Source organism: Hemicordylus capensis, chromosome 12 (genome assembly GCF_027244095.1).
Source record: "Hemicordylus capensis ecotype Gifberg chromosome 12, rHemCap1.1.pri, whole genome shotgun sequence".
Taxonomy (NCBI): domain Eukaryota; kingdom Metazoa; phylum Chordata; class Lepidosauria; order Squamata; family Cordylidae; genus Hemicordylus; species Hemicordylus capensis.
In genome coordinates, this window is record NC_069668.1 from 3987373 (window position 1) to 4010415 (window position 23043).

The following is a 23043-nucleotide window of genomic DNA, read 5'->3' on the forward strand; positions in this document are numbered from 1 at the left end:
ACTCTCGTCTTCCCACCTACACCTTTCAAGGACACAAGAACAGAACCGGGTTGAAATGTTTATTTAAAAATTGAACACACACACACTCAACTTATTATACAAAGGAAGGGGGGGAAACCTGTATTTAATACAATAATTAAAATATCTGTTGGAAAAAAAGAGCTGGCTGCTTGGGCCAATTGGTGGGGGCCCAAGCCTGTGGTGAGCAGTTTTTAGTCACTTATTGTCAAACTGCTCTAATGGAAGTTTGTTCACCCCCCTCCCCCTCCCCTCATCCCAAATTTAGGAAAAGTTTAAAAATTTTTAAAAAGGAAAAGAAAGAGCAAGCATCGAGGAAATGACGGTCACTAGACTTGAACAAAATGGCCTCTCTCCAGATTTCGGGACAAGTCTCTCTGGCTTGTCCTCGTCCTCTTCCTGTGTCCCCAACTTGTGTGGCCCAATGAGCCTGAAAACCTGAGGTAGTCTGGGGGCACGGGTGGAGGAGGAGGTGTCCCTGGAAGGATGGAGCCAGGGAGTTTCGGCGCTAGGTGGAGTAGCCGCTGCCGCTCCTCCGAGCCGCCGCCTCGTGTGCTGTGGCTACGGGGCCGTCCCCGTTGCTTCGGAAAGCGGCAGGCAGCCAAGTGTGGCCTCATTCAAGCTGGCGGAGGGAGGAGGGTTATTTGGTTCTTCGTCTGTCAGCCAGGTGGCAAGAAGGCCTGGGGTGTAACAGGCACTGAGTTGAGAGGCTGCTGAGCAGAGAGAGGTTTTCTGAGGAGGCTGGCAGGGCAGGTCTGGAGGAGGAGACACTCGGGCTGGAAAACCAACCCTGGTTCCTCTGCCTCTCCCACCCCGCCAATGGCAGTGTGCAACAGGCAGGCTTATCCTGGAGCAACTTGGAGGGCAAGAGCTTGGCCAGGGACAGGCACAACGGCCAAGAGATGCCAACAGCGTCCTCACATGTTCAAAGGTGGGGCCGCCGTCCCCGACACACTCACCTGCCAGCCAAGACTGGGCCCAGTTGAACACCCAGCCTCTCAGCTCTTCCACGGAGCCTGGATCCCTAGACAGGACCACTTGGGGCCACCCCCTTCCCTCAGGGATTGCCCGGGGGTGGCAGGGGGCATTGACTCTTGCTTATACCAGAGCCACGGCATGGCTGATACGGGCAGCCCAGCTCGCAACCCAGGTATGCAGCAGCCACAGCCGTAGGGTACAAGCTGACACTGCCCTACCAGAAGCGGGCAACGGCTCCGGATTGCCCTCTGTGGCTTGGCTGATCATAGCAGCAGGGAGAAGAGAGTAGCTCTGAACAGTTCAATGGCCGGCTTCACACAACACCGTCCAAATCTAGGTTTAATGTGGGCTGCCGACCTTCTAGCACGACTGTGCGGACTCGCACACAAGGCGGAAACCTTAGATTTGTCTCAGACCATAAATGCACCAGGGCATGGGTTCATACAACCACGCCGAGGCTGGTAACCGACATTAAAGCTAGATTCGAAAGACTGTGTGAACCGGCCGGCACCTCTTGGCTCAGATGGCAGGGGACAGGGCTTGGACCACTGGCCCCTGTCCAGCCAGAGCAAAGCTGAAAGACGGCATCCATGTTCAAAGGCACCGGTGCCACTTCTCCCCACCCGCCCTCCCTCCTTCCTTCAAGAGGCAGGGCGACAGACCTTGCCCGCCTTCCACCCATCTGGAATCCCAGCCTCCCCTTCTGGGCAGCAAGATATGCTCTGCTTCCTCTCTTGGCTTTCCAGGCCGTGAGGCCTTTTCTCCCCTTCGAGGCTCACAGTGATCACGAGGCACCAGAGGCAGCCGTCGCTGAAGGCCGCGGGGGGAAAGGGAGCCAGCTCTAGGACCGCATCCAAACGCCGCCTTCTCGGTTCTCTGAGCCCCCCTCGCTGCCGGGGGCCAGCCACGCCGGGCAACACAACCGCTTCCAATGAGCCAAGCGGGCTTTCGAGAGCTTCTGCTTGGCTGACAGTGCCCATGGGGCAAGGAGGCAACTGGTTTGGGCCGCCTGCTGGCAGCTGGAGCCCCCCAAGCACACCAAGGCAGCTGCTTGGACCCCAGACGGCTCTCCGACTCCGGGATTCTCAGCTGCGAGTGGCTGGCCCAGCACACAGTGGACGATTCCGAGGCAGCAGAAAAGGGCCAGCTTTGTTGTGGAGAAATGGGAGCAGGAACCCGAGTGGGCAGTGGAGAGCGGGGCCAGGAAGCTGGCCGAGGAAGGTCTCCTGCCAGCCACTGAGTGGCCTCGAGCGGGTTTTCAGAGGCCAAAGATGGCTGGAACTCCCGGAACAAGTAGTCACAGATGGCACACGCCGGTCCGTGACTGGCACCTTGGCTTCTAGACCCAGAAGTTCCTTCAACACCACCATCCTTGCACTGGCCATCTTGGGTCTCCGGGAAAGGGGACACTCCCCCTCCCCAAACCACAAACAGCACCTCCTGCCGCCATCTTGGCTCTGAGGGCAAGAACGGGCAGGTGGGGGCGGGGGAGCGAGAACTAAGGCCAACCAGCAGCTGATTGGCTGTGCAAACCAGGAAATGACGATGGAAAATTGGGGGGGGGGGACCCAACTTCTGGCAAGATGCTGCAAAGCTGTATCAAGGCCTGTGTGTGCAAAGTGGACGCATCTCGTGGCTATGGGGGGGACGGGGGGGCAATGCTATGGATGCTGCTGCTGCAGCTGCTGCTGCTGGAGAGGGAGCCACCTCCCTCCCTCCCAGCCACCACTGCTACCTTCTTGACCAGCAGGACACCTTGGCCCTGGCCTGGTCTGGGTGGCCCGAGGGAGGAGTGTCCCCCTGGGGGAGCACAGGCTTTGCGGTAGGTTCCAAACTCGGTCGCTCGCTCACGCTCACAAGGAGCCACGCCAACAGAAGGGCCTCACGCTGGGCCGCCTCCTCAGGGAGCAAGATCGGCACCTGCAGAGGGGAGGGAGGAACGGACGCTTCGGTCTCGGCTCTGTCCCGGGACACAGCTCTCTGAACCAGCTTTGTTCCTCCTCTTGGCGGACCATAGTAGCCCAGCGGCCAAAAGCAGGAGCCACTTTCAACAGACAGGCCGCTCAGTGGCGGCTAGGTCTGAGGGCCACAGGCCACCTCCAGCCTCAGAGGCCTCTCCTTCCCAGCTGCAGGGGAGAGGGCGCGCCCTCCGCTCTCGCCTGGGGGCTCCCCAGGGGCATCGGGCGGGCCACCATCTGTGTGAAGCAGGATGCAGGACGGGGCGGGACAGGACGGGCTCCCTGGGGCCCGCTCCAGCCACTCACCGTTCTCGTCCCAGCCCTCGGCCACCCCAGCCAGCTCGTAGTGCTTCTTGCGGAGTTCTCCCAGGCGCTGGCGTTCCTTCTGCAGCTGACTCTCCAGCTCCAACACGCGCACCTGGGCGGGGGGAGAAAGACGGCTGTCGCCCGGCGGCCACTCCGCCTACGCGGCAGGCCTGTCCCCGCCCCGCCCCGGCCCGCGGTCCACTCCCGCGCCCACATACCTGGGAGTCCATTTCTTGGCGCTTGATCTGCGTCAGCGTTATGGCCGAGAAATCCATGCTGTCTGCGGGGGGACATCACCCACGTTACTGGCACTGAAGGCGCCCCCCCCGCCAGCCAGGCATCTCCAAGCCCACTCGCCAGCAGTGAGCTTCCGCCAGTCCTCTGGGGAGCAGGACACCCAGCCCCACACCGATCCCCTCCCCAGGGGTCTCACTTCCCCTGCCATTTCCGAGAAGCTAAGAAACCGCAGGAATCCTGTCTGAGCCGCAGAAGGGAACTGCTTGTGTTTCTTGCCATCCCCGTCTCCCAGTGTAAAGGACAGGAGACCCACTCAGGGGCAGAGCATCTGCGTGCATGCACAAGGTCCCGGGAAACCTTGGAGAGCTGCTGCCAGTCCGTGTAGACAATGCTGGGCTAGATAGACCAAGGGCCTGACTCGGTAGGCAGCAGCTTCCTATGTTCCTATATTCCAACATTATCCCAGTTATCATTTGCCGATTTCTTTTAGTGAGCTGTCCCCCTTGGCTCAGGGGTCAGTCTTTGTTTCCATTTGGAAGGGTGACTACCTGTGTGCCCTCGAACGGGGATTCCCAGATGTTGTTGACTACAACTCCCAGAATCCCCAAGCAAAAGTGATGGCAGCTGGGGATTCTAGGAGTTGTAGTCCACCTGGGAATCCCTGTAAGAGGGAACATTGGTTACTACATGTGGGTGCAGCTATAAGGATAGGGCCATAGGTCAGTGGTATGCATAGGGTCCCCGGTTCAATCCCTGGCAGCATCTCCAGGGAGGGCTGGGAAAGACTCCTACTTGAAACCCTGCAGAGCTGCTGCCAGTCAATGCAGACAATACTCAGCGAGACGGACCAATGGTCTGACTCATTATAAGACAGCTTCCTATGTTCTCTCTCTAGACCTCTGCCGGTGTGCCAGCAAAGTATCAGAGGGAAGAGAGGGGATTGGGGGTGACCATAGATAGGGGCTGGCTAGCAAGCTAATCCTACATTTGTAGGTCCCTGTTCCAAGCCTCCCTTCAACCCAGTGAGCCTTCTCACCAGCTGGCTGGCAAGCACGGCTGCGCCCGAAGCGCAGGGGCAGCTGGGATCCATGCGCCGAATGTGGAGTTGACAGCTGGGCCGGAGAGCAAGGAACAGAGAGCGCTGCCACTCTCCCTTACAAAGCAGGTGCCCCGGCGGGGGAAAAGGGGCGCCCCAAATCCACCCGTGGCGGCCTGGAAACAACGCACCTTTCTCCTCGATCTGCAGCTTGGAGGATTTCGTGGAGGCCACGACCCCGGCTGTGGCTTGGTTGACTCCCCGAGAGGCCGCCTGCAGCTTGCCGAGGTTGGCGCTGTCCTTGTCCGCTTTCACCTGCCAGATGCAACAGAAGAGTCGGATCAGGCACGGTGCAGGTCACACCTGGAGAAGGGCAGCAGCACACCCCTCAAAGGACGGGCAGAGCTTATGAGCCGGGGGGGGCAAGGAGTGTCTCTCCCAACAGCAGACAGGACCCCCCTCTGCCCACATGGGATATGCTGGAAACAAAGCTGTCCCCAACCACCACGGGGTACGAAAGAGCCACACTCCGCCCAGAAAACAACCATTTCCAAAAGCCCATGAAAGCACTTCACCCCCCAAAGTCCCCATTGCTTCCCTGCTCTTCACCCCACAACCCCGTCCCCCATTTTTAGGAGCTTTATACAAGTGAGAGCCTTCTAGAGCTTCGAAAATACCCAAGCGACCTTTCCAGAGACACACAGGAAGCTGCTGCCTACTGAGTCAGACCATCAGTCCAGCTAGCTCAGTCTCATCTACCCTGACTGGCAGCTGCTCTCCAAGGTTTCAGGGCAGCGGTCTTGCCCAGCCTTACCTGCAAATGCTGCCAGGGAGTGAACCAGGGAGCAGGGGCTCTGTCACCAGGCAACAGCCGGCCCCATCCCACAAGGGGAGCATCTTACAGCAGACCGTGCTCACGGGCACCATTCATGCTCACAACTGCAGCTCCATCAACCCCCAGTCATGGCTCTTTTTGATCCTTGTGTAGAGAGCATCTAGGGCAGGGAGAATCTCCTGCCTGGAACCTCAGAGCGCCACTGCCAGTCAGAGTCTAGCGCACCGAGCTAGACGGGTCAATGTTCGGACTCGGCATAATGCAGCCCCCCGTGGCCCAGTAAGGACATTTAAAGCCACACCGGCTGGCCCCGAGCTCCACCAGCCCAAGGGTGGCGTGAGAAAGCCGCATGGCGTTCAGAGGAAGCAGCCCACCTTGGACGCGGCCACGAGCTGGGCGGTGCTTGCGGCAATTTCGTGGGAGCAGACCATCAGCTCTTCAAACTTGCCTTTGCCTTGCACCACCAGGTCGGCCGCATCTCTAGGGAAAGACGGACACAGGCCGGGTGGGTCCCTCCTCTGCGGCCACAAGCCACAGGCCCCACGTGGTCTCTCCCAGCTGCCCGCCCACGCCGCCATCACTTACACCATCACTGTAGCTCCCCAGCCGACGGCCTTGGAGGCAGAAATCAGCCCCTCGGTCCAGCGGGAATTCCGGGCATAAAATTCCTTTGGAGAGGCTGCTCCCTAGAGGAGACGAGGAGGGAGAGCTGGGTATCGCCCGCCCAGGAAGCCGCTCAATCTCGACACCCCCAGGCACCTGCCCCCCCGGGCCCAGCTGTCTCCCACAGCTGCCACCAGGAGCTCAGCACCCAGTGTCAGACCTAGAGATATGAAGGCCAGCGGGGGAAACTGGGGGGGAATTGTTTTTTGCCTCTCCCCCCCGCAAAGAACTGGTCTTTTTCTGGGGGAGGGGGAAAGGGGAAAAGCCAGTTTCCCCCCCCCCACAGGTTTTCCCCAGGCCTTCCTATCACATGACAGAGCATGCAGGTCAATGTTGGATTCACAGGGATTCTCCGCCACCGCTGACCACAACTCCCAGCATCCCCAGCAGCAATGGCCTTCGGCTGCTGATGCCGGGAGTTGTAGTCAACAGCATTTGGGAGTCCCTGTCCCAGGAAACACTGCTCAGAGGTCTTCCAGCACAATTATTATTATTATTATTATTATTTATTTGATTTCTATACCGCTGCCCTTCCAAAAATGGCTCAGGGTGGTTTACACAGAGAAATAACAAACAAATAAGATGGCTCCCTGTCCCCAAAGAGCCCACAATCTAAAAAGAAACAGAACACAGACACCAGCAACAGCCACTGGAGGGATGCTGTGCTGGGGACGGAGAGGGCCAGGTGCTCCCCCCCCGCTAAATAAATAAGGAGAATCACCACGTTAAAAGGTGCCTCTTGGCCAAGTTAGCAGGCTGGCCACCGAGTCGCAGCTCCCTCCGGCCAGCAGCCCCGCCGCCTGATGGGAAGCCCCAGGGACCTGCGCAGCACTCACCCTTCCGCTCTCCACAATCTCTCGCTGGAGGTCCTTGGAAGCCAGCACCAGCACCTGGATGGCCTGCATTAAGCCAGTACAGGAGCCCAGAATCCTGCAAGATGCCAATGCCGTGTCAGCATTCGGCCCCAACCGAGGCGCCCCGTCCTGAGATCCCAGAGGCCCCCGCCCCACCTTCTTGGATAGGGGGAGCTCTGCGTTCAGGGGAGGAGGGCACGTCAGCCAGGGCAACGGAGCAGGGCAGAAAGCAGGAGCCTTTTGCCTAAGAAAAGCTCCACTCTGGGGAGGGCACCGAGTACCACAAATATTTTAAAAAGAGCTAAAACAGCAAGTCCCCGAAAGGCTGGGACATAGGAAGCTGCCATCTCCTGAGTCAGACCATCGGTCTATCTAGCTCAGTATTGTCTACCCAGACTGGCAGCGGCTTCTCCGAGGTTGCAGGCAGGACTCTCTCTCAGCCCGATCTTGGAGATGCTGCCAGGGAGGGGAACCAGCAACCTAGATGCTCTTTCCAGAGTGGCTCCATCTGCTGAGGGGAATCTCTTCCCGTGCTCACACAGGTAGTCTCCCATTCATGTGCAACCAGGGCAGACCCTGCTTAGCTAAGGGGACCAGTCATGCTTGCGACCACAAGACCAGCTCTCCTCTCCTCGGCACCCTTTCTGACGTCGGAAAAGGCATATCTCTACTCTGACGGAAACACAGACTCGGAGGAGGCCCTGCCAGTCCGTGTAAGCAATGTTGGGCTAGACGGACCAGCGGTCGGATTCAGCAGACGGCAGCTTCCTATGTCCGGAAGGGCTAGGGGGCTGGAGGAGGGGCTTAAATCCTCTCCCCACATTGATGCCACAGTGTTGCTGCAAGAGCCTTTTGGCCGCCAGCGGTGCGTAAAGGCAAGAGCACCGGAGCAGGCCAGCCCGTCTTGTGTGCCACGGGGAGCTGAACCCATGGATTCCCCACCTCCCTGGCTCTAGCTTGCTAGCGACTGCCTCCTTTACAGAGAAGCTGCAGGTGGGGGGCCAGGGCTTGAACGCGGCTGGCGCAGCCCTTGATACCAACCTCTTGTTGACCTCGAGTTGGACGCCCGTGTCCCCAGCCTGCGACTTGCTCAGCATCTCCTAGTGGAGGAGGAGAGGGGAAAGGAGGAATGTCAAAGCTGCCACGGGTACAACCAATTCGCTCAAGAAACAGAGAGGAAATGTCAGTGCCACTGCGACGCAAACCCACGGACCAGCCCCCACCTGTCACAGAGCTGAAGTTGGACTCCGAGACCCTCAAGCTGCACCAGAAAGGACACCCATCACACCAACCAGGGAGGCGCACGGTAGTCGCATGAATCGGTTGGGAGCCGAATCGATTCAATTTGGAACCGCTGGACAGAGTGGAGATTCGTTTGAATCGATTTGAAGTCGCCCGAAGTTGAATCAAATTGGGGCGAAATCGAATCGATTTGAACAAATCTCCACTCGGTTCAATGGTTCCAAATCAATTGGAATTCAAATCGAATCCGAATCGAGTCGTGCAAATTCCGTGCCCATCCCTAACACCGAGAAGGCCAACACTTCTCCCCTCTCTCACCTCAATCCTGGTTCCTGCTGCCTCGATGGCGGCTGCTGTGGCCGCCATCTCCTTGTCCACCAAGTCCCCCAGTTCCTCCTGCTTGATGTCCAGGCCTTTGGGGCGCAGCTCCTGAAACACGGGGGGGGCGGGTTAATTCCCACTCCCAAGCTACAGAGAATCCTTTCTCCGCAGGGGCTTTGTGGAGCTGGCACACCATAGTACATGAACTAGGCCCATAAATGTTAGCCATGGGTACCATCTCAGGGCATGGATGCTCGTTGTGATTCTTGGCAATGTCAGCCACTCCAGAGATGGAAAAGAGGCGATGGCATTCTTGCACTTACAAGCTTTCCCGATGTGATTGCCCGTTTTTTATCCCCAACCATTAGGGTCAAATTAGGGTCATTCTTGCACGGAGGAAAGAGTCAGGGTAACACAATGAACAAATTGTACTCCCTCCATAGGGTCATCTTTGTAGGATTTTCATTTCCTCTGTCAACACTTTGTAACAGTCTATACAGTCGCTTTTGGGTTTTTGAACCTTTTAAAACACCACTGCGAAGCTGGCAGCAGCAGGACCAACGGTCAGGACAAGAAGAGCGTGAGAAGACACAGTGAAGGCTGAACGTCTTGCCATGAGACCATCTCTTTTCCATTTCCCAGGGTGCAGAGTGGTATGGGGCCGTAACTCAGTGGCAGCGCATCTGCTCAGCATGGAGAACGTCTCAGGTTCCCTCCCTGGCAGCAACTCCAGGTAGGGCTGGGAGAGACTCCTGCCTGAAACCTTGGAGAGCTGCTGCCAGTCAGAGCTGACAATCCTGAGCTAGAAGGACCAAAGGTCTGACTCAGTATATGGCAGCTTCCTATATTTTTACATCGGAAGCTGCCATATACCATCAGACCCTTGGTCCGTCTAGCTCAGTATCCTAGACCTTGTCAAAAAAACAACAAACCACAACGAGCATTTGTCCCCTGTCCCCGACCCCACCCCAGATGGTACCACCTGCCCCAGTTGGCTTGTGTATTGTTACAGGCTCACAAAGTGGTCTCCTTGGTGAACTCCCGGCTCGGACGGGCCCCGCCCCCGCCGAAACGCCTCCTGCCCTCCCAAGCCACCGAGGTCTCCCCGCCAGGGCTCACCTCTCCAATCGCAGTGATCCGGCCAAGGCAGTCCCTGACGGCAGTGCAGTCGGCGCTTTCTAGAGAAGCCTTGTCCTTCAGGGCCCCCAAGTAGCTCAGGGTCTCGCCCCCACAGTGCCTGCAGGCCTCTAACAGCACTGGGAACACACCAAGGGGAAAAGGCCACACTCAGCCCTCTGATCCGAGAGGCCCATGTCCCTCCTCTGTAGCCCTCCATTGGAAGAGTATTCTTAGGAACATCAGAAGCAGACATATACTGAGTCAGACCATTGGTCTATCTAGCTCAGTATTGTCTTCACAGACTGGCAGCGGCTTCTCCAAGGCTGCAGGCAGGAGTCTCTCTCTGCCTCATCTTGGAGATGCTGCCGGGAAGGGGACTTGGGACCTAGCTGCTCTTCCCAGAGCGGCTCCATCCCGAGGGGAATCTTTTACAGTGCTGACACATGTAGTCTCCCATTCAGATGCAACCAGGGCAGACCCTGCTTAGCTAAGGAGACAAGTCACGCTTGCGACCACCGGACCAGCTCTCCTCTCCTCTCCACTTACGGTCAGCAGGCTCCATGGGGGCCATGTGCGAGGTGGCACTAGCTTGCAGGATGGTGTCCCCGATCAGATGGGCAAAGGAGGCCACGGAGGACAACAAACCACTCACGTCTAGGGGCAAACAAAGAGAGAGAGAGAGTCCAGAGAGCACCAACCAGTCTCTTGTTCTGCAATCCAAACCCCCAGGAGAGGTCAATCTGGAGCACGAGTGGAGGGAGAGAAAGAAAGCCAGTGGGATATAGTGTTTAGAGCACAATTTCAGCCCCCCTAGAGATGCTGGACTTCAGCTTCCATAAACCCCTGCTAACTTGACAAAGAGGCACCTTTTAATGTAGTAATTCTCTTTTATTTAGCAGGGGGAGAGCAACTGGCCCTATCTGCCTCCAACACAGTACCTCCGGTGACTGTTGCTGGTGTCTGTCTTATGTTTCTTTTTAGACGGTGAGCCCTTTGGGGACAGGGAGCCATCTTATTTTTTTATTATTTCTCTGTGTAAACCGCCCTGAGCCATTTTTGGAAGGGTGGTATAGAAATCCAACAAATAAATAATAATAAATAATAATCCCCGACTGTTGGCCATCATGGCTCGGAATGACAGAAGCTGTAGCCCAAACACAGCGAGAGGTCTACAGCCCTGGGTTAGAGCAATGGACTGGGCCTGGAGAGATCCAAGTTCAAATTCCCCGTTCAGCCATGGAACTCACTGCGTGACCCTACGGCCAGTCGCTTCTGTCTCGGTCTAACCTACTGCACAGAGTCGTTGGGAGGATAAATATAACCATGTAGCACGCTCTAGGCGCCTTGGAGGAAGAGCGGGGTTTAAAGGTGAAACATAAACTAATTCTAGGCTCATGAAATGTCATTGGCCAAAGGATCCCGTGATTCGTGAGGTCAAGTTCCTCGTGGTCTTTCACCCTGGCCGATACAAGCTGGAGGTTGCCTGGACAGGGGCCCTATAGCCGTGGGCCTCTCACCTGACTGGTCAGAAAGATATTGGCCGCGTGCCTCCTGGAGCCGCTCCGTGCTCTCAGCTGCCGCCTGTGTCCGGGACAGAAGATAATCTGTACAGCCCCACAGAGAAAGGGAAGGAAAAGGAGGAAAGGAAGTGAGAACTCCTCCCACGACTGGGCCATGTAAGCGGATGTGTATTCACAAGATGCCATCTGCAGTCTTCTTATTTCAGAGTGGGTTTTAGACACCGTTTGCTGTGCCTTTTATAGGACCATTCACCCTATGTGGATAGAACCTCTTTTAAAAGACAAACTGGGTTATTCTGATGATTATGATGTTTCTTATTTTTTAATGGATCGCCATGCGGAGGTTACAGAGAGGATGGCATGATTTTGTGCTGCAGCATGTCAAAGGAGACGAGATAAACTTAGCTGTGTATGACCTTTCCGTCCTTGCGACTCAGATTTATCTAATTTATTCTTTTGAGGTTGTATATTTTTATTGTATTGTATTGTTTTTACTCCTTGTTTTCTTGGTCATGGACCGTAATAATAAATTTGATTTGATGTGAATCTTAATAGGCAAAAATTCACTGAATAATCATCCAAATCAACCATTAGTAGGTTACCACTGTAGGTAGAAAATCTCAGCCTAACCTACTTCACAGGGTTGTTTGTGAGGAGAAACCTAAGCAAGTCGTACACTGCTTCTGGGCTCCTTGGAGGAAGAGCCGGAAATAAAATGTAAATAAATAAATAAATAAGCCTAATACACAAATACACAATGTATAATTGCTGGCATAAATAAAGAGGTTTCCAAATGTAGCCACACTCGCAGGTTACTGTGGAGAACTTTCTTGTTAAAGCTTTGGTATTCATCCTGCGTGATGAATTTTTTTCCTATTTAGACTGGTGTATTATGATATTATGAACATTAATTAATGAAAACATTACATTTCTGTATACTGCACTACTGACTTCTCTTATTCCATACATTCTGTGGCTCAGGACCAGGGTCTCCCAAGAACCAACTGCTCCCCCATGTCCAGTTACTGAGGTCCTTCTCCAGGAAGTTCTTCACACTTGGCTTTTCGTTTGCATCTCCTCCGGACTGGAGGGGTGCGTTCACATATCGGCCAAATTTACCCCAAAGTCCCTGCAAGCTATCAGGGAGCACTTCACACACAACTTGGGCTTGCCATCGGGCATTAGAGTGTAGCCTGTTTTATATCTACAGTTTAAAAAAACCACACACTTTTTGCATCAGTTTTAGGGGGCCACTTTGAACTCGCAGTGAAGCCTCGCAGAAAACCCACGGCTGTCTGGGAAAGCACCAGGTGAGCCGACCTGCAGCAGTGAGGAGATGCACACCGGCTCTTCCGAGTTTTAGGCACTGGGGGAACTGTTTTATTCGCCCCTGCTTTTGAAGAACAGGAAGTGGTGTCCTCTCTCCCGCTTTATTGAGCTGTATTCCATTATCTCACATTTGTATCATTTTATTGCTTGGGACTGATGCAATCTGTTTTGGTTTGGAAGGTACCTCAATTGTCTTATTTTCAACAAACAGGGAGTATGTGACGTGGACATGTATCACCCCTAAAGAAGTTCTTTGGCCTCAAGAAGGGACTCTCTCCTCGCGCCTGGCTTTGTCCTACAACCCACCCTCGTTAAATAGTAAAAGGCTTTTCCTCGGGAATCATGAGGACTAACACCATACCTTCACTACACAGGGGCTGCTTCTTTTTCCCTTTTCCTTTTTTCAACTCTTTAAAGGTGCTTCAAGAGTTTCACTTACTGAGGCATCCATCAAATAACCCAAACCACAAGAGACCACGAGCGGGCTTTGGACCACTTGGACCCTCCAGGGAGGACGGAGAGCCCGTCCGGCCTACTGACCTGCCGAACTGGTGCAGCTGACGTGAGCGGGGTCGTCAAGTCGGTTCAGGGCGTCCCGTACCATCTGCTCGGCCTCCCCCAGGGCAGACTGCAGGAGGGCAAACTGCTTGTCGAGGAGTTGCTGCTGGAAGGCCTGACGGTTGCTCTCCTGGGGCAGGGGGAGGGAGAGAGAGAGGGTGAGTGTGTGTGGCTGAGGATTCTGGGAGTTGTAGTTCAGCAACACCTGAAGGAACCCCACTTGGGAACCCCTGGTCAAAGCCTTCCCTTTCAAGGGAGCAAGGCCAGCTGCCATTGCTAGGAGCCCCTGGCCATCTTTGGCGATGAGGGAAAACCTCCGCTTTCTGGACTCCGAAATTCCCATTGCTCCGGACACTGTTCAGGGAACCAGAGTAGTGGCTGTTTTGTTTCCTCATTCCTCATGGGAGCAAGTAAGAATTGTCCCATTTGCTAAACGGCGTCCACCCTGGTTTGCATTCAGATGGGGGACTCCATGTGAGCACCCTAAGACAGTCCCCTCGCCGCTCAATGGCAGAGCAGCAAGAAGTCAACCCTTGATAGGGCGGTGGAGAGCCGCTGCCGGCCAGAGCAGGCAAGACTGAGCTCGATGGACTAATGTCCTGACTCAGTATAAGGCAGATTCCTGCGTTCTTCTGTGCAGCACAGCCTTTTCTGGGGGGGTGGGGCTGCAGCTCGGTGGCAGAGCATCTGCCCGCGTGCAGAAGGTCCCTGCCTTCAATCCCTGGCAGCATCTCCAAGACAGGGCTGGGAGAGATTCTGCCTGAAACTCTGGAGAACTGCTGCCAGTCAGTACAGACAAAACTGAGGTAGAGGGAACAAGGGTCTGACTCAGTAGAAGGCAGCTTCCTATGATGAGGAAGGGGCCGCAGCTTGGTGGTAGAGCATCTGCACGCAGGCAGAAGACCCCCAGTTCAAACCCCGGCAGCCGGTGCTGCCAGTCAGAGCTGTAAAAGGTCAGCTTCCTACATTCCAGGTACAAAGACACTGGTGCCCCGATATACCCTTAACTCCCAGCACTCAGGGCAGGACGTTGCCCCGCTGGGGCCGGCTGGATTCAAGGGGCCCTAGGGTCCTGCTTGGGCCAGGGAGCTGCACTCTGGGCCGTCTCCCTCAGCCGCCCTCCCCGGGACAGACGCCCACACGGGCAGGCCTCCCACCCTGAGCGGGCCAAGCGTACCTCTTCCCCCAGGCGGCTCTGCAACTCCTCCACCGCCTGGCCGCCCTCCTGCTTCTCCCTCTCCAGGGTGGCCTTCAGCTGCTGCACTTCGGCCTGCAACGCGGCCATCTGCTGCTCACGCTGGGCCACTGCGCTGGCCAGGGAAGCCCTCTCCTCCTGCAGGCCGGCCAACTGGGCGCTGTGCTCCACTTCGGACTAGCCGGGAGAGATGGTGGCACAGAGAGAGAGAGAGAGAGAGAGAGAGAGAGAGAGAGAGAGAGAAGGGAATAGGGCTTCTGAGCCAGTTAGGGTTCCCTCCCTGCCCTATATGTTTAGGATTTGTGGGCACAGATGCCCATAGGGGTGGGCAGATAGAGGCAGTGCCAGGCAGGGATCTCTGTGCCATCAGGGCCAGCATCTCTGCATGCCTGCTTACTGTCAGGGCCCCACGCCCCCTCCCATGGCCCCGAGCCCCCCTCAGGATGGCCCTATCTGCAGCAGACACCACCCAGAGCCCCCTCCCTCTTTCCTGAGGGGACCCACGGGCTGTACTTCAGCCTGCCCTCTCACCCCTCCACAGCCCATCTCCGATTCACCCCCGCCCCATCACTGCGGTCCTTGCGGTCCTTTCTGCCGCTCAGCAGCCAGTGAAATGCCCGTGAGGTGGTGGCAAAGGTGGGCACCCAAGACCGCCCCCCCACAGCTGCAGGGAACCAGGCAGGCAGGGAGAGGCCGCCTCAAAGATGCTGCCGAACGGCTCCGAGCCGGACGCGGGGCAGGAGGGTCTCACCTGCGCGCTGGACTCGGCGGCGCTCCGGAGGACCTGCAGCTCCTGCTTGCTGGCAACCAGCTCCCTCCGCAGGGCCTCCAGGATGTCGGCCTGCTCCTGGGTCTGCAGAGAGGGCCAAGGGGACACCCCGGGAGGCTCAGTCCCTCTTCCCAGCCAACCACAGGCGTGGCCCACAGCGTCCCCCCTCGGCCCCCACCGCCTTCCCTCCCCGCTCACCTTCCGCTGGGCCTGCTCGCTCAGCCGGTGGAAGGAGTCCTCCAGCTCCTTCTTGTCCCGCTCCACATCTCCTTGGACCTGCCTGGCCGCCGTGACCTGCTTGGTGACCTCCGCATTCTGAGGGACCAAGAGCAGGAAGGCAAGCGCGTTGGGGAGCACAAGCCGTCAGCCCTGCAGACTTCGCCGGCCAGAGAAGGGGCAGTCCGCTGCCCCACCTTCCGATGCAGCCTCAAAACCCCAAACTGGCCCCACTAACCGACTCCACCCCAGTCGCAGGATAGGAACAGAAGCGGCTGACTTATACCGAGTCAGACCATTGGCCCATCAGTATTGGCTACGCCAGGGCTGCTCAGCTCCGGCCCGCCTGCAGATGTTGGCCTACAGTTCCCATAATCCCTGGCTACTGATGACCATGGCCGGGGATTATGGGAGCTGTAGGCCAAAAACAGCTTTGGGGGGGGGGCAAAGTTGAGCAGGCCTGGTCTATGCTAACTGGCAGCAGCTCCTCCAAGGTTTCAGGCAGGGGTCTTTCCCAGCCCTACCTGGAGATGCTGCCAGGGAGTGAACCGGGGACCTTCTGCATGCCAAGCAGATGGAAGCTGCCTTATACCAAGTTGGACCACTGGTCCATCTGGCAAAGGATCTTCTCCTGTGGCTGGATCTCCAATTTTTTCAACTTGGGACCCCCTGAATGCAAAGCCACTGAGCGACAGCCCCACCCTCACACAAAGGTTTTCATTATTTTTATTTATGTATTAATTTAAAATATTCCTATACTGCCCAAAACTTGCTTCTCTGGGCGGGTTTAGAATTAAAATCATTTCAAACATCAATGAACAATCAAAATCATCTCAAACATTAAAACATTCGAGATCGAAGTGAACGCACCCAACGTGGACTACACAATTCCACAGGGAAAACACGGGGGCCCTGGAAAAGGTTTGCGATTCCTAGTGTGGGAGGCATATTAAAACCACCACTGAATCGGCACTGTGCCCACAGGCCCGGAAGTTGGGGCATCTCATTGCAAAGGAGCGGCGGACACTCCAGCAAAGGTGAGGGAAGGAGAGTGCTACCTTGCGCAGGAGGTCCGCGTGGTTCTGCACGAGCTCGCTGTACTTTTCCTTCAACTTGGTGTACCGCTGCTCTGTCGCCTGCGCTTTCCCTGCGACAGAAACAGACAAGGTAGGACAGGTGATTCCGACGAATGATTCCGATGAGTGATTCCAACAGGAAAAGCCACAAGAACACGGAAAGCAACCCTGCCACCCACCACCACCTCCCTCAATGGGAGAGGCTGGGCATAGGCGGCCCTCTCCCCCTCCGCCACTCACGCTCGATCTCTGTCAGGCTGCGCTGGGCCTTCTCCGTGTCCTCGTGCCGCTTCTTCAGCTCGTCCAGCTCCGTGCGCAGGAAGTCGCTCTCGTCCAGGGCCTGCTGCTTCAGGTGCAGCTGCTCAGCCAGCTCCGCCTCCAACTCGCTGATCCGCCCCTTCAGCTGCACCACCAGGCGATGGCTCTGTGGGTCACACGGTCCGGGAGGCAGGACTTAGAGGACTCGCGGTGCCGGAAACGTGTCCCCCGGCTTTGCCCCAGGTTTTAGGGCACCCCAGCCACAGGGTTAGGAAAACGCCACCACTTGCAAATCTCCCTTTTCACCGGAGCCAAACTTGGCCCCGACAGCAGCCATGAGTCGCTCAGGCCAGCCTGGCACCCCCTGGCTCAACGAAGGCAGCCGGGATGCCCGTCAGCAACGTGGGTCTTGCATTCACCTCGGCCTTGAAGTTCTTCAGCTCCTCCTTGAGGTCACCGATCTCCCTCTGGAGCTGCTCAATTAGCTGGTCCCTGGAAGCCGGGAGAGAGAGACAGAGAGAGAGAGATGGGGATGTTGGCCAGCTGGTCCAGGTGCCTCAACTTAAATTCGTGCAGCAACAGACCAGAGAGGGGACGAGGAGAGAAGCTGGAAACCCTGCAGCCCCTGCGGAACAGGGAGGCGGCACGCTTGAGGCTGTCTTGTCCCCCTTGCCTTCTTGCACCTTTTAAAGTGGTGACTCTCTTCCATTGAGCAGGGGGAGAGCAACTGGCCCTATCCATCCCCAGCACAGCATCCGTCCAGTGACCCCTGCTGGTGCCGCCCTTACGTTTCCCTATAGACTGTGAGCCCTTTGAGGACAGGGAGCCATCTTATTCATGTATTGCTTTCTCTCCGTAAACCACTCCAGGGACTTCTGTCAAAAAGCGGTCTATAAACGTTGGTTCGGTTCTGGGAAGAAGGCCGGACTTCTCAAGTCCAGGACAGTGGAGACGGGAAAGGGAAGCTCTCTGCTTTGCTGCCCCCCCAAGGCCTCCCTGCCTCTCACAGAAAACTGCCAAGGGTCCAGCGAGCTCAGGATTGTCTACACTGACTGGCAGCGTCACTCCAAGGTTTCCGAGGGGAGTCTTTCCCAGTCCGACCTGGAGATGCTGCCAGGGACTGAACCGGGGACCTTCTGCAGGCAAAACAGAGACTCACTCAGCTCTGGCCCCATCCCCAAAGGGCACGGCTGCACAACTTCGGCCAACTCCCATAAGCCCTACTGGCCCCTGAGGATGGGGGATGATGGGAGTTGTAGTCAGCTGGAGGGCCCCAGTTCTGCAGTCCTGCTTGAGGGGGCGTGCAGGCAGGAGAGCCTGGGCTGATCTTCTACAAGTGCTGGAAAAAGTAATCCAAATTCTGGGCCAAAGAAAAGTAGACTCCCAACAGCCTGACGGGACAGTGCATACGCCACCTTCCACCTTGGTGGGGTCCACCGGGAGGAGGAGCTCTCGGGTCAAGAGTCATTTGACACAGGGTCGCACACCCCATATGCTTCTAAGAACGTGCAAGCATGAATTGCACACATTGCTAAGCAGGGTCCTCCCTGGTTTGCATTTGGATGGGTAACTACATCTGTGAGCACGGCAAGTTATTCCCCTGAAGAGATGGGGAATCCACTCTGGGAAGAGCTGCTGCCTGTTTGCATGCAGAAGGTCCCAAATCCGCTCCCTGGCAGCGTCTCCAAGATAGAACTGAGAGAGACCCCTGCCTGGAACCTTGGAGAAGCTGCTGCCAGTCTGGGTAGACAATCCTGAGTTCGCTGGACCAGTGGTCGGACTCAGTCCACGGCAGCTTCTGGTCCTAATGCCGCCCCCTGCTATCCCAGGTGGGGACTGCCACTCACTTGTCGTCTTTGCTCATCCCGTTCTGGTTGTTGAAGTTGAAAGGGTCGTTGCTGAACGCGCTGCCAAAGAGGTCGTCGAACTTGTTGTCAAAGAGACTCTGGAAGACAAGATGGAGGAGGCCAGTTGAACGCCAGGCTCAACACATGCATGCAGAGACATGGATTTACCCAAATACAACACGGCTCTGAATTTAGGATGAACCCCCCTCCCCTTAAAAAACACAGGTTACATGCAGGCTATACCTGTATACCTGTATTATAACCTGTAATACAGGTTATACCTGTATTCACCCAAAAGAAAGAGAACTCTGAATTTAGGACTACCCCTGCTAACTGAGCAAGGGAAGGGAAGAGAAGGTTGTGCCGTCAAGTCGGAGTTGACTCGTGGTGCCCACAGAGCCCTGTGGTTCTCTTGGGTAGAATACAGGAGGGGTTGGCCATTTAGTCCATTTTAGTCCCTTTTTTTTAGCCCATTTTGACCCTGGTTGACCAGGGTTTGACCATCTAGTCCAGCATCCTGTTTCCCACAGTGGCCCACCAGAGGCCTCTGAGAAGCCCACAGGCAAGAGGTATGTGCATGCCCGCTCTCCTGCTGTTGCTCCCCTGCAACTGGGATTCAGAGGCATCTTGCATCTTGTTTCACACAGTGGACCACCTCTGAGGAGCCCACAGGCAGTTGTTGAAAGGGGCAGGCCCTTTCTCCTGCTGTTGCTCCCCTACAACTGGATTGAGAGGCATCGTGCCTCTGAGGCTGGAGGTGGCCCACAGCCACCAGACTAGTAGCCATTGATAGACCTCTCCTCCATGAATCTGTCTAAGCCCCTTTTAAAGCCATCCAAGCTGGTGGCCTTCACCACATCCCGTGGCAAGGAGTTCCATAGATAAATGGATTCAGGTAAATGCAGTACTATTGGAGAGAATCTATCTATGTTGTTGTTAAGAGTCAACACCGACTTGACAACACTTAATCAATCAATTGCTTTCTATACGGCTTTTCAACAAAAAACTTCACCAAGCAGTTGACTCGGAAAAATGAAAGAGATTATTCTTCCACCCCAAAGGGCTCACAGCCGCTGGAGGGATGCTGTGTTGGGGCTGGACAGGGCCAGCGGCTCTCCCCGTGCTTAATACAAAGAGCGTCACCACCCTGAAAGGTAGCTCTTGGCCTAGTTAGCAAAGGTTGGGCATCCCAAGGTGTAACTCAAGACGTCTTAAAAGATTATTTACTTCTGCTCACGGCAGGAGGACCAACTGGTGGGATGTGGGGAAGAGCCCACCCTGCCCATGGTTCGATCCAAGACGGGGACACTTTCTACAGAAGTCAGCGCCATTGGGCACGAGAGCCACAGAAACTGCAGAAGCCCCTGATGACAGCCCAAATCGCCTGCAAGCAGGACATCAAGGAGAAGGGGAGGTGTGCTGGTTTTTGACCAGCAGTGCATTTTTATTTGGGGAGGGGGTTATTTAAACAGGGATTCTCAACGTTGGGTCCCCAGATGTTATTGGACTTCAACTCCCATAATCCCCAACCAAAGGCCCCTGGGGCTGAGGATTATGGGAGTTGAAGTCCAAGAACATCTGGGGACCCAACGCTGAGAATCCCTGATTTAAAGACTAGGGATGTGCAAAAAATTTCGGGCACAGATCGATCTGTGCCCAAAATGAGCAATTTTGGGTGATTCGGGGCCGAACCGAATCACCCTCGATGTCCCCCGATATTTTTCGGGGCCGAGCCAAATCACCCGAATTTCGGGGCCGAAAAATTCAGGTGATTCGGCTCATGACCGATTTGGGGGGATTTTTTTGAAGTTTTAGTGACTTTGGGGCAGTTCGGGGGCATAGAATGGGATCTGGGCAAAAAGAGTGGGGTGGGGTGATAGTGCCTAATGGGTGCAGGCTACCACCCCAATTTCAGGGGGATAGGGCAAAGGGCTGATTTTTGGGAAATTTCTGAAGTTTTCGTGTCTTTGGGGCAGATTGGGGCAGAAATTGGGGCCTGGGGCAGAATAGTGGGGTGGGGTGGTAGTGCCTAATGGGTGGAGGCTACCACCCCAATTTACGGGGGATTGGACAAAGGGCTGATTTTTTGGGAATTTTTGAAGTTTTTGTGTCTTTGGGGAAGTTTGGGGGCAGAAAGTGTATCTGCCCCAAAAGGGTGGGGTGGGGTGGTAGTGCCTAATGGGCAGAGGCTACCTCCCCAATTTCAGGGGGATTGGGCAGAGGGCTGATTTTTTGGGAATTTTTGAAGTTTTGGTGTCTTTGGGACAGATTGGGGGCAGAAAGTGGATCTGCCCCAAAGGAGTGGGGTGGGCTGGTAGATAGTGCCTAATGGGTGGAGGCTACCACCCATCCCCAATTTCAGAGTGATTGGGCAGAGGGCTGGATTTTGGTGAATTTCTGAGGTTTTTCTTCATAAGGTGCAGTGTGCTAGATTGATATTCATAGTAAATGAGAGTGTGAAAAAGTGAAAGTGGGGTCATGAGAGTTCTTTAATTGAAAAAAATTTCATTTGGTATCATTGAATGAGAATTCACACCTCAGAAGTTTTTCTGAAGGGATGTTATTCCCTTATTTTTCCCTTATTCGGGTCCCGAACCGAATCACCGAAAATCCGAATTGCACACCCCTATTAAAGACACAACTTCTCCACCATCTTCATAGCCACCTCTCAGCAGAAAGCCTGGCTCCTGGGTTCGGCCCGTGGCGTGACCTGTGTTCCCGGCAAGAACAGAAAAGGCATGCTTGGGGTTCGGCTCCGCCCAAGTCTGGCTGAATCCGGATGTGGCTCGCAGGTTTCCAGGGCGGGGGGCCTCCCCAGACCCAGCCCGACACTCTGCTCACCTGCTGTGAAGACGTCTCCATCTCCACCAGGTCCATGATGGGCTCGCTGTCCGGGGAAGAGGCTTCCACGGGGATAACCACGACGGGGCTGATGTGCTCGGAGAGGGCCGAGGCCCTGAGAAAGTTGGGGGGATTCTGGGGGACAGAAAAGGGGGCGCAGCTGAGTGGCCGAGAACCACCGGGGAAGGGGCACGCTCCAGACGACGGGCCGTTCCTGCCAGGGACTTCCTCATGCAAGGACAGCAGCTGAGACCCCAGGGACTGGAGAAGGACTGGTGGCCAGATCTCTCCTCTGACCAAGTCAGACCCTTGGTCCATCTAGCTCAGGATCGTCTGCACAGACTGGCAGCGGCTTCTCCGAGGCTGCAGGCAGGAATGTCTCTCAGCCCTATCTTGGAGATGTTGCCAGGGAGGGAACTGGGAGCCTTCTGCATGCAGGTGCTCTTCCCATCCCCAAACGGAAATATCTTACACATGGAGTCTCCCATCCAAATGCAAACCAGGGTAGACCCTGCTTAGCAAAGGGGACAAGTCATGCTTGCTGCCACAAGACGCAGCTCTCTTTCCCAATAGTCGGACTTGCTACAAGCGGAGGCCCTCTTACCCTCAGACCTTGGGAACCAGGTCCGTGGCCTCCAAGGTCCCACACCCCACACACCTGTGCCCACTCCTGCCCCACGGCGCCAAAAACTTCAAGAATTCTAGCTGCCACGTGCACAGCCGGGGGGGGGGTGAGCCAAGCAGGCGTCCCCCACCCCCATGCCTCCATTTTGGGGCCTCCGGGGGGGTGGTGATCCAAAGCCCTTCAGGTCTGGGCACCAAAACCCAGGGGTGCCCCTGGCTACAAGGCAGCTTCTAGTAGGGAATGGGGCCGCAGCTCAGTGGCAGAGCCTCTGCTTGGCAGGCCGGGGTTCAGGCCTTAGAGGATCTCCAAACAGGGCTGGGGGAGATCCTCGTCTGGAACCCGAGAGAGCGGCTGCTGCCAGTCAGAGCAGGCAACTCCTGGGTTCCACGGAAAAACCTGTAGGGCGGGTGGGGTTCCCGGCAAAAGGCTGCCGAGACTCACCTCCGGCAGCTGCGGGATCTGGATCAGCCGCTTGAAATACTGCAGGTTGCTGGAGCGGTAAAAGAGATCCTTCAGCCTGCAGAGGAGAGAAGAGAGTCCAGTCCAAGCTCACCCGGAGTGGTCAGTCCGGTGAGAGCCGCCCGCCGCCCTCCGATGCAGCCGCAGGTCAGAATCAAGCCCAACACCCCAATGATCTGGGACAGACCAGGAGGCCCTGTGTGCCCATCCCGCAGAAACCACCGACGCAGTGGGAAGAAGCCGGGGCTGAGGGACCCAGCTGCAAAGCGCCCCTCACTGCAGCCCCTAGGCTAGGAGTGGTTCCAGCATGCCCTGCAGTCAGCCCCGGAGGGCCCACTCTCGCCTTTCAAATGGCATCTGGAGCAGGGGGTCAGAGGGATAGATGCCGCCACACAGATGCAAAAGCTTTCCTGTTATTAAGCCCGTTAGTCTGGGGTGCTCAGCACCCTCCGAGGCGGCGAATGCTCATGGGGATTTCTGACCAGCTGCTAGGGACTGAACCTTCTGCATGCAAAGCAGAGGCTCCACCTTTGAGGGGATGGATAGGGCCACTTGCTCTCCCCCTGCTAAAACCAAGAGAATCACCACTTCAAAAAAAAAATTCACCTCTTTGCTCACTTAGCAGGGGGCATGTACCGCCTCGCCCCCTCTCTCCTGCAAAACCCCTCCAGGGAGGAGACCCCTCGCCTCAGAGCAACCATCTGACACAACCACGGCTCTGAAGGGACACTGAGCTGGCTCTCAGGTGGCCGAGGGATCAAGAAAGGCCAGCCAGAAACCAGA

At 56.1% G+C, this 23043-nt stretch overlaps 1 protein-coding gene across 3 annotated transcripts in view; it reads right to left on the reverse strand.

Annotated features, from left to right (window-relative positions):
- Nucleotides 1–45: 45 nt before the first annotated feature.
- Nucleotides 46–23043, reverse strand: part of HIP1 (huntingtin interacting protein 1) — a 65040-nt gene continuing 42042 nt past the window's right edge. For all 3 annotated transcript variants that reach the window (XM_053274685.1, XM_053274686.1, XM_053274687.1), the window contains 22 exons: nt 22243–22318; nt 21177–21311; nt 18336–18433; nt 16908–16980; nt 16471–16654; nt 16213–16301; nt 15137–15253; nt 14921–15022; nt 14152–14346; nt 12957–13104; nt 11085–11171; nt 10114–10221; nt 9568–9704; nt 8446–8556; nt 7927–7985; nt 6868–6961; nt 5954–6054; nt 5743–5848; nt 4725–4848; nt 3479–3540; nt 3261–3372; nt 46–2916 (listed from right to left, as the gene is read on the reverse strand). In XM_053274685.1, coding sequence (XP_053130660.1) covers nt 2897–2916; nt 3261–3372; nt 3479–3540; nt 4725–4848; nt 5743–5848; nt 5954–6054; nt 6868–6961; nt 7927–7985; nt 8446–8556; nt 9568–9704; nt 10114–10221; nt 11085–11171; nt 12957–13104; nt 14152–14346; nt 14921–15022; nt 15137–15253; nt 16213–16301; nt 16471–16654; nt 16908–16980; nt 18336–18433; nt 21177–21311; nt 22243–22318 — 2338 coding nt within the window. In that variant the 3' untranslated portion in view covers nt 46–2896. The remainder of the gene's footprint in view (nt 2917–3260; nt 3373–3478; nt 3541–4724; nt 4849–5742; nt 5849–5953; nt 6055–6867; nt 6962–7926; nt 7986–8445; nt 8557–9567; nt 9705–10113; nt 10222–11084; nt 11172–12956; nt 13105–14151; nt 14347–14920; nt 15023–15136; nt 15254–16212; nt 16302–16470; nt 16655–16907; nt 16981–18335; nt 18434–21176; nt 21312–22242; nt 22319–23043) is intronic.